Raw genomic sequence first — 10,855 nt, 5'->3', positions numbered from 1 at the left:
TTTTTAAGAACAGGATTGGATTTCTGTGTCTTAAGAGGTTTGTGCCCATGTTGTTGAATTAGCTGGTGGCAACAGCTGATTTCTTTTTTTCCTTTTCTTTCTCAGCTCTTCCCCAGAGGGTGTGTGTGTGAAAGGGCTTGAGGGACCCCACAGGAAGGAATTCCCAAGTGAGTAGGGTGATCAGTTGTCCCGTTTTTATAGGGACCATCCCATTTTTTGGCGCCTATTACCCTCCACCCCATCCCGTTTTTTCACAGTTGCTATCTGGTCACCCTACAAGTGCGCCTTCCTCGGTTCTCAAAGGGGTTCTGCACTTGGGTGGTGGCAGCATCAACCAATCCAAGGTCAGAGAAAAGCTGTAACCTCGGGAGTTTAATACAAGCTGTCATGGAGTGTGGCGGAGTCAGGGCCCTGCACCCCCCTCTTCCTGCGATTCTCCATGACTTACAGCCAGCCTGTAAAATGGAAGGTTTATTAGACGACAGGAACACAGTCCCAAACAGAGCTTGTAGGTACAAACAGGACCCCTCAGTCGGGTACCTCTGGGGGGCGCAGGAAGCTTAGATCCCAGCCCTGGGGCTCCCTCTGATTCCCCAGACCGCTCCAAACTGAAACCGCCTCCAGCAGTCTCACCCAGCCTCCCCCCGGCTCCTCCTCCAGCCTTTGTCCAGTTTCCCTGGGCAAAGGAGTCACCTGGCCCCAACCCCCTCCTGGCTCAGGTTACAGGCTCAGGTATCGTCCCTCAAGTAAAGTCACCCCCTGCTACCCCATCCCCAATGCAAACAGTCCCAATAAATCTCCCCTGCGACAGTCCCAGGTCAATCCGCCCTGCTTCCTACTGCATCACACAAGCCTGGAGTGGTAAGTATTAATTTTTAAAGTCCTTGTGGGCATCCACCTTCTGCACTCAATGTGCCAGAGGAGGGAATCAGCCTTAACAGCGGGAGAGCATCTCCCGCCGACATAGCGCTGTCCACACCGGCACTTCTGTCGGTGTAATTTATGTCACTCAGAAGGGTGTTTTTTCACACCCCTGAGGGACATAAGTTATACCGACAGAAGTGCCGGTGTAGACATAGTTTGGGTCTATTTTCCAGGCTGTCAGCATGGACAGAGAACACTTTGGTAACAATTTCCCTCTCCATCTCTGAAGGTTTCATGCCGCTGCCCAAAGTCAACAGCAGGAGCAAATCCCATAGTGGACTTCATGGCATTTCTGGCTCTTCTTTTTCAGGGGAAAATCTCAGCTGGGGATATTGGTTTGAGTTGACCGATTTGTTTGTGGGGTGGTGTTTGTTAACATTTAAGATACCCCAATCACCCTTAGACTAGAGACACACTGCAGCCCTGCTGCGTGGACCTTCAGTGTTGTGGGGACAGGGGTAGTTGCAGGCCAAAAAGGGGGCTCAGAGTGTCTAAATCTGCCTTTAGGTGGCCCCACCTTCACGGCGGCTGGCAACCAGGCCCCGGACGCCGGCACTGAAGGCTGAGGAGCCAGGCGGGGCCCCGCCTTTGTCGCCCTGCCCGGTCTCTGCAGCGGGGCCGGGGCTGGGCGTAGCACGGCGGCGGCAGGGGGCCGGGCCGGGGCTGCGGGAGGCGGAGCGGCTCCTCCTACTCCTCCCAGCCGGGCCGCGGCGGGGGGCTGCCCGCGGCATGTCGGGGGCCGGGCCGAGGACGGTGATCTGCCTGCTGCGCCACGACCTGCGCTACCACGACAGCGAGGTGGGGGCAGGCGGCGGCGGCGGCGCCGCGGGCCGGGCTGGGGGCGCGGCTGCCGCCCGCGGAGCGCCGGGCGCTGTCAGGGGCACGGGCTGGGCTGGGCCGTCCCCGGGCGCCGAGCCCCGCGCCCCCGCCGGGAGCCCGGCCCCAGGCCGCGGTGGAGTTGTTGTCCCGGCTGCCCGCACGTGGCTTTATGTAACCCGGGTGCTTCTGAGCTCCGCCCCCGGGGCCGCTGCTGAGAGCCGGGGCTTGCGGGGCCGAGCCCGGGCCCTGAGCGGGCTGGGGGACCCTAGCCTGAGCTGGGGCCGCAAGGGCAGAGCCGGCGGCTGGGTCTGGAGAGGGGGAAGCGAGGCGGGTGGCAGGGCCATTTTGGTTGGGGAAAGGGGCTCGCTGGTGTCCCGGAATGATGGCGGGCGGGCGGGATAGCTCAGTGGTTTGAGCACTGGCCTGCTAAACCCAGGGGATGCAGCCGATGAAGTGAGCTGTAGCTCAGGAAAGCTCACGCTCAAATAAATTGGTTCGTCTCTAAGGTGCCACAAGTCCTCCTGTTCTTTTCGCCAATACAGACTAACACGGCTGCCACTCTGAAACCTGTCATCCCGAGGGTGACCAGATGTCCCACTTTTACAGGGACAGTCCCGGTATTTGGGGCTTTTTCTTATATAAGGTGCCAATTACCCATCCCCCCGTCCCGATTTTTCACACTTACTATCTGGTCACCCTGATCATCCCTGGGAGGTAGGGGTGGGACCTATAGGGATCTTTGGCAGTGAAAGGCAGAGCTCTGAGCAGCACATAGTAACGCTACCAGTGTCCTGCATGACTAGAGGGAGATTTAGGGAGGCCAGCGGCAATTACCGAGGTTGGAATTTGACCAGAACTCTGGGGATAGCACCACCCCATTACAGATATTGCCATGGGGTCTTTCGTGCCCTGTACGCTGACCCTTATTGTGGACGCTGCCCACACATTTTAGTCCGTTAAATTAGGGCCACGTTTTAATCTCTCCTCCTGCCAGCAGAGGGTCTGAGAATCCAGCAGATCCCAGCCTAGGGGAAGAGTGGGGATGGCATGGGAGAGTGCCCCGTCACTGCCTCAGTGCCCCCATGCCCTGTGGTAACTGCGATGAAGGGTTCCGGCTCTGTGCATGGGAAGGGGGAGGTTGGAGGGGACAGCTGTAAGAGCAGCAGCATTCCCCGGTTAGCCTTGAGGCACTTCTGTGGGGATGTGATTACTGACTCAATCGGCATGGACGTACCTACCTTTCACCTTGGTGCTGTATAAGCCCCTTTGAGGAAGTCTAATTTTTATAACTGGCATCTGGATACCAAGGTGATAGACACGCTGGGGCTCTGATCCTGGTCTCTTTTAAGTCAATGGGAGTTTTGCCTACAAAGTCTGTGCAGGATCAGGCCCTTGAAGAGAGAGACCCTATAATATAATAAAGCTATAGTACAATATCCAGTTGCATGTCTTCCTTTTTCATGATGAGTCTGAATAAAGGAAAATTGAAATGGTGCTATGAATTGCTGTACAGAAAGAAAACACCTGGAGCACTGACATCTTTAACTGCTCCTCTCTGTATTTCCAGGTACTACACTGGGCTCAGAATAACGCAGACTATATCATTCCTCTCTACTGCTTTGATCCAAGACAGTACCTAAGAACCTATTACTATGGTTTCCCAAAGACTGGGCCGCATCGACTCAAATTTTTACTGGAAAGCGTGAAGGATCTAAGGCAAACACTCAAGAAAAAAGGAAGGTACAGGGGGGTTTGTCGTAAACATGAGTCTGTTTTATTATTTAACCCACTTTGTTCTCCCACCTCCTCTTCCTTAAGACTTGTCTGTCCTATGGAGCAAGCAATGCTGGTGACAAGCACATTTGAGCACCTGTTGCTAGTACCATAAAAACACAGGAATTCCCATGCTAGCCCAATAGCCTGTCTCTGGCAGCAGCCAGCACCAGATGTTTCAGAAGATTATGCAAGAAACCCCATGGTCAGCAGTTATGGGATATCTGTCTATCTAAGGTTCTTGTATGGCCTCCATTACCATAACATCTGAGCACCTCACATTATATAAAGTATTTATTCTCACAACATCCTTGTGTGGTAGGGAAGTACTTTTATCCCCATTTTACAGATGGAAACTGAAGCACAGATTGGCTAAGTAACAGGAAATCTGTGGTAGAGGAGGGAGTTGCACACTGGTCTCCCTCGTGTCAAGCCAGTGCTCCAACCACTGGACCATCCTTCCTATCCCTAGGGAGTTTCATCTAGTGGTTAGCTTGAGCCCCCTTGATGTATGAAAGATGTTTTCTCAGACCAGCAGGGGCCGTGGCTTTCTGTGTAGCCCATAGCTCAGTGTTATACCACTGATAATACAGTCCTCAGGAAAATCATCTTGTCCATGCTGGTCAGGGAAAGTTATTAGAATCTAAAATTTTCCAAGCACCTTTTTCTTCATTTTATTATTATCACAGCAAGATAACGTTAATCCTTGGGTAGCAGAATATGCAGCAGCTGGCTTGCCCCTCTCCTGAGGGGGTGCAGTGGTGACAGGTTGTGGATCACAACACCTGAAGAATACCTTTAGGCCTGCAATACACTATGGTCCATGAAAGGGGTTATGCTCGTTTAGGAGGACCAATCTGAATTCCTAACAAAGGTAATGAACAGGCCAGTATGTGCCACTGGCCTGTACTGGAGAGAATCAGAACTGCTCAAACACATGTGATGCCTTGCGACTGACTCACAAAGGCCACATATAAGACCTAACATCTCTGCAGATAAGAGATTCTTCTTTAGCTCAAATGGCAAAGACCTCTGATTTTTAAGATCATTCAGATCTATACTCCATCTGTTAATATTTGGCATGTCCTTTCAGTGCCGTAGTATTAATATTTGGCATGTCCTTTCAATGCCGTAGTGTTAACGGACCAGATCGTAACTCTCCCTCACTTTAGATCCATGCATAGTGGTGCTCCTCCATGCATAACTCTCCTTTCACATCCATTGTGAGCATGTAGAGGGGAACAACCATTTCCACAGCATGTCTCTCTACGTCCCCCACCTAAACCCAGCCAAGCCCTTTCTTGAAGCAGTGTTTTTGCATAATCTAAGCATTGAGTTTAAATTGTCCTAAGTATTGAGTTTAAATTGGTGATTTAAACTCGATTATTGCTTGTTCTGTTCATTCCCTCTGAAGCACCTGGCACTGGCCACTGTCGGAAGACAGGATACTGGGCTAAATGGACCTTTGGTCTGACCTAGTGTGGCTGTTCTTAAGTTCTTATGTTCTGACAGTGTGGCTTTAACTATTGCAGAGCTACCCAGAGTCACTGCACTGCTTTGCTTGATGTTAATAAATTAATCTTTTCTCCCACGCACACAAAGGCATGATAGGTGCCTCACGAACACAAGTACAGACACCGCCCCTGTCCCAAACAGTCTGCATTCAACAGGTCATAAACAGTGAGGTCCATGTGCAGATGAAAATGGGGGAAAGGAGAAGAAAGGACAAGAGAGGCAATAATAAGTATTGTCTCTTTTTTTTATGCCCCTGCCTCTCTCTGGCTGTATCCAGCTGGTGTCTCTTGTCTCATACTTACTCTGCAGGCTCTTTGGGGCAGGACCATCTTTTTGTTCTGTGCTAGCACTGTGGGTCCTGGTCCACGACTGGGGCTCCTAGGTGCCACAGTCATACAAATAATAATAATAAATAATAGCATAAAGCCTAATTCATTCCAACTTTGTGTGTCCGCAGTAATTTGGTGGTAAGGAAAGGGAATCCGGAAGATGTGGTTCATGATCTTATTATGCAGCTGGGCACTGTTGCTGCCGTGGCTTTCCATGAAGAGGTAAAGGAAAGGTTTGAACCATGTTGGCTCAGCATAAAATTGGCAAGAACATTTAGTGCAGGGCAGTATTGGACTTGCCTGGCCTGTGAATTCAGAGTCCTTTATGTTCTCTGCTACTGTCATGTCTTAACCCCTTGGAGCTGGCTAATTCCAAGGGAGGTCTTAGGTCCGAGTGGCTGATGGGAATCAATTGTGGGTACAGGGTACAGGTTGCTGGTTGTGATTGGCCACTCGGAGGCACTGTGCTTTGGAGGAAAGCAGTTTCTGGATGCTGGAGGGCTGAGACTCAAGGGTGGAACAATATTCTCCCTCCGACTGGAAACTGCTGTGTGCCTCTCGAACTGCAGAAATGATGGGCATACGCTGCCACGCCCTGGCTCCTTGCTCAGACTGGGAGCCAGCAGCAGGCAGAGTACAGTGGGAGCAAGGGGGCACCAGCAAAGAGCCCAGCCTACCTGTGTATAGGGAAGTGGAGGCAGGGAGAGCGCCCCTGCATTCAGATGGAGAACGGTGAGGAAGCAAAAGAGGATAGACTTGTCCTGTTGGTGGGACGTCGATCTGTTGGCAGAAGTGGAGATCCACCGATTTCTGCACAGCAGATCTGGAGGAGGAGCTCACCAGGAAACTAGGGAATTGACTGCTCTGATATAGCAGCTGCAGGGGCAAGGAGGGAGAAGCAGGCTATTTTCCTGCAGTCAGAGAAGTGGAAGTGTCATGATGATGAACTGGCTGGCTCGTAGGGGCCACCACTACCTTCTTCTGGATGGAATCGGAACTGACCAACTGCGTGTCAGAGGCCAGAACAGGGCTGAGGAGGGAGCCAGGTGTATGGTTTGGGGCAGTGATGGGGGCTGTGTCAGCATATTCTCAGCGAGCTAATTGTGAGTGGCTATTGGAAACTTGCAATGTCCCTAGCCACCAATCTGAATCACAGCCACAGCTAGGGTTGCCAACCCTCCAGGAGTGGCCTGTAGTCTCCTGGAATCAGCATCGATCTCCCGGGGAATTGTTGAAAGCAATCCGGGAGATTTTAATAGGATATTTTAAGGAAATGACACCACGTCATGCTGGGGAAAAAAATCTCCCGAAATAGTTTCAGTCAGAGTTGGCAACCCTAGCCACAGCCCTTGGGAAGGCCAGAACTTCATCCCTTTGCCTTGATCTGGATTTAAAAATCCATTAATCCACCCAGCACAAGCAGTTTAATCCGCGTTTAAGGTCCATCACAGCTGTGCCCCTCCCTACTTACCCCATCTTGTCACATGGACTCCTGGCTCCGCCAATGGCACCTGTCTCGACCATCCATCCTGCAACCCTGTCTGGGCGTGATGCACAGCCCACTGCAGTGAGTGGCAAGATGCCCCTGGATATCAGTGGGCCATGGACCCAGTCCTTTATGCCTTCTGCCACATTGCCTTCTGCACGTGAATCACCCTCCTTGAGCTGTTCCTCTTCTCCTTCAAATTCCTTCCCAACAACCAACTCTTTTATGATGCCTACAAGAAATTGGTCAACTAAGAGCTTGATGCAAGGCCTGTGTAGTCAATGGCAGGACTCTCATTGGCTACCATGAGTGCGGGATCAGGCTGTAATAGCAGACAGGTCGAGGGGCAGCTGGGTACAGCTGATGTGTGTTGATCTAATAAATGAAACCCAGGATATAATGTCTAGGAATTGTTGGCATTTTGCTTGTGCTCATCTCTTAAAGGGAGGGGTGCGAGGGATTGAGGCCAAAGCCAAATCTGGCAAAGGGGAGGACATAGGAGTGGGAGGTCAGTGTGCATGAGGCACCCCAGATGCTCTCAGCTGCACGTTGGGTGCGCAGACAGAAGAGCATCTCTCTGTTTTTGTCCCCGTTGGTGCTAGGTGACGAAAGAGGAGCTGGACGTAGAGAAGGCGCTGCAGCGAGTGTGCGCTCAGCATGGGGTGAAGATCCAGACCTTCTGGGCATCCACTCTCTATCACCGGGACGACCTGCCGTTCAGCCACATTTCCAGGTAGGCTGATCTCTGCCTTCACTCTGTGCGTGGGGATGCTGCCCATTTTTCCCTCTGCCACTGCGTTCACTGCCAGGTCAGGGGACGGATCCTCAGTATAAATTGTCATAGCTCTGTTGGCTTTAATGGATTTATGACAACAATGTACACCAGCTGAGGCTTTGCCCCAGGGGCCTCTTGGCTCATATGCACCAGGGGGTGTGTGTGTGGGCTGTTTAGCTTACGTGCACCACATAGGAGGGAAGGGGCAGGGGAAGGGCCTGTTGGCCCACCTGCACCAATGGGCAGGGGCGGGGCCTGTTGGCCCACCAGCACCTCTGGGGAGGGACCTGTTGGCCCCTCTGTACCAGGAGGGGAGGGGCCTGTTGGCCTATGTGCACCAGTGATGGGAGGGCATTTATTTGTTTTCGCCTCCTCCCAGGGCACAGTTTGCTCCTGTTGCTTCTTTGTTTGTCCTATGCTGCCTGGTGCCCACACAGCTGGGTTACTGCAGTGCCTGCAGGGCAGGGCTGAGCCGTTGCTCACAGCTGGGTCATGAGGCAGCGGGGCAAGTGCCATCTGTGCTCAGAGTAGCCCCCTGCATTTAGTGTAGTGGCTAGATAGGAGCAGACTGACTCTGCATTGGCAGTGCTGGCCCTGGCTTCTTTCAGACCTGCTCTCTGAGCCCAGCACTGAGGGTTTCTTCCCTCCCACACCCCTGTGCTGAGGAACCGAGGAAATCCAGATCATTTCATCCGCCCCCCATTTTACTACATCTGCCAAAGATATCCCCCAGAGCTGCTTTTCTGGTGACAGAGATTGGCCCTCAGCCCAAATGGGGCTTCCTTAATGTACATTAGGGATGGTGGGATAACTACCTTTCCTCCTGTCTGGAAGAAACCAGTTTCTCCCTTGGTTTGGTTGCAGACTTGATAGCATAATATCAGTAAGTATCCATAATTCCTCATACAGTGTTTGTACATACCATTCACAATGATATTAATGACCAGTGTATCAGAAGCTTTCATTTGATACCTCACACAGCATTCTACATAGATAAATACGGTGACAGCAATGTGTTTGGTATAGTGAGTTTGTCAGGCCCAATCGGAGTTGCTACAGAACGTTGGACCCTTTACAACTAGGCATTGAGGGGTTCCTAAGGTCACAAGCTCACAGTTAAAATATTAACCCTACCCCTTCAAAGAGTTACTGCGCTGTGGTAGCGTATTGCTGTGTGGGGAAAGTTGTGAGGGCCTGTGCAGTCCTAACTGCTGTAATCCACGCAGGTTGCCTGATGTCTATACCCAGTTCCGAAAAGCAGTGGAGGCTCAGGCCAAAGTCCGTCCCACTGTGCAGATGGCAGATCAGCTAAAGCCTCTGGCCCCAGGGGTAGAAGACGGATGCATCCCCGTGCCTGAGGAGTTTGGACAGAAGGGTAGGAAAACCTTGACACAAACCAGTTTGGCTGCTCCCATTGAATTCAGGTGGAGTTGTGGGTGCTCGGCGACTCTGCAAATCGGATCCCAAGGAGTTGCATGGGGGACACCCAAAAATGGAAGCATCCCAAACTCGTGACCACTCTTGAAAATGTGGGCTACATGTGGCTCTGCCTCTGTCTACTTATTTTTAAAAGGGAATAATTGTAAAGAGTTTTGAAGCTAAATTTATTAACTTTATTAGTAGTAATATTAGTAGTATTGTGGACTTAGGGGCCCTAGGCAAGAACCAGGACCCCATTGTGCTAGGCACTGTACAAACATGGAACAAATAGATGGTCCCTACTTGAAGGAATTTACAATCTAAGTAATTGGAAAAAGCTTCAAATGGTTTGGCTACTTATGCATTAATGTACAGATTTGCCCAACAATTTCAAACAGTGAACCCAAAACGAAATACTTTAGAAATTAACTTCAGTTTTGAAAGGAAAGATCTTAATGTTGATTAGCTTTCCCCTATACACACACAAAGCAATCTGTCAGAACGCGGAGCAGAATGCGTGTTGGCTGAGAGCAGAGACTAGCCCCACCTAACATCATTACTGAGAATGGCTGTGCCATAAGCTAGAGAACTTTCACATTAATCCCTGGAAAGCTGTGTATGATGAGCTGCTGAAATGGAACTCGCACTCCCAGTGGTAAGTGCTTGGAGACCCCTGGGTGGCAGGATAGAAGGACAAAGCACTGTCACATCTGCCAGTGTCTCGGGATGTGTAGTGACATCCTCCCCCACGGATGGGCCATCAATGAGCATTGATCGTGGGACTTGCATGTTCTAAAAGGATAGGTCCCTGCCACCTGGAACAGAGCACCTTCCAGTGCTAGGAGACTCGGAGCCCTCATATGTGGCTCTGCTGCTTAAAGGGGTTACATAGAGGAGAGCTCCCATGCACTTGTCACAGAGACCAATGTTTCCATATTGACGCGGCAAGAATCAAACCCGCAGCCCCGAAGGCAACTCTCCCGTGGGTTTTGAGCTCCCTACCTTTGAGCTCGTTCTCATGCTGACAAGCTGGTGCTTTCCACTGCAGATCCCCTGACGGATCCGCGAACAGCCTTCCCCTGCAGCGGAGGAGAGACCCAGGCCTTAATGAGGCTGCAGCATTATTTCTGGGATACGGTAAGTGTGTGCATTTTCTTGACAGTGTCCTCCCCCACCTCCTCCTGTCACATTGACACTCTGGTGGGGACAGCAGCAGTTTCAACTCCCACTAGGATTTCCTTAGCGCCTGTGAGGCACTCTTCCTCCATAGGTCTCAAAAGACTTTACAAAGAAGGTCAGCATCGTCATCTCCATGATGATGAGGAAACTGAGGCACGGAGACAAACAGTGACTTGCCTGAAGTCACCCAGCAGGTCAGAGCCAGGAAGAGAATAGTGCCCTATCCACTAGGCCTCACTACCTAGATTTAGACTAAGGCCCTGTGTACTCCATGACATCGGTGCAAGGTGATTTTCCTGTGCAGTCTACTGTGCACCAGGCCCCAGCACAGATTAGTTGGTAAAGAAAACAGAATATGTTTATCTAACCCACTGCTGAGTGTGGGTTAGATGTCCGTCTCTGTGTCCAGTTCACAGGGATATAGGTCTGTTACAGCTCTCGTCTTGGGAACCTAGGTCTTTAGCTCAAGCTGGAGGGGTTTGTGCTTTCACCTCAGCAGGAACCTGGGGTTGGTCAGGATGGCGGCTGCTGTGTTTCTGAAACAAATAATAGGCAAGCCTGTTAATGTTTCCTGTGCAGGTCAGAGAAGATTAGCTCAATCTCAGTCTTTTTCACACTCATACAATCATGGTGGTG

The 10,855-nt window shown here is 51.2% G+C and overlaps 1 protein-coding gene across 2 annotated transcripts in view; it reads left to right on the top strand.

Annotated features, from left to right (window-relative positions):
- The first annotated feature begins 1,580 nt into the window (after nucleotides 1-1,580).
- Nucleotides 1,581-10,855, top strand: part of LOC125631188 (cryptochrome DASH) — a 30,534-nt gene continuing 21,259 nt past the window's right edge. For both annotated transcript variants that reach the window (XM_048837486.2, XM_048837485.2), the window contains exons 1-6: nucleotides 1,581-1,722; nucleotides 3,311-3,483; nucleotides 5,489-5,582; nucleotides 7,449-7,579; nucleotides 8,848-8,996; nucleotides 10,089-10,177. In XM_048837486.2, the coding sequence (XP_048693443.2) occupies nucleotides 1,654-1,722; nucleotides 3,311-3,483; nucleotides 5,489-5,582; nucleotides 7,449-7,579; nucleotides 8,848-8,996; nucleotides 10,089-10,177 (705 nt within the window). In that variant the 5' untranslated portion in view covers nucleotides 1,581-1,653. The remainder of the gene's footprint in view (nucleotides 1,723-3,310; nucleotides 3,484-5,488; nucleotides 5,583-7,448; nucleotides 7,580-8,847; nucleotides 8,997-10,088; nucleotides 10,178-10,855) is intronic.

The sequence above is a fragment of the Caretta caretta genome, chromosome 2, assembly GCF_965140235.1.
Source record: "Caretta caretta isolate rCarCar2 chromosome 2, rCarCar1.hap1, whole genome shotgun sequence".
Classification (NCBI taxonomy): Eukaryota; Metazoa; Chordata; order Testudines; family Cheloniidae; genus Caretta; species Caretta caretta.
Note: the sequence above shows the minus strand (reverse complement) of the source record. Positions and strands in the feature narration are given on the sequence as shown.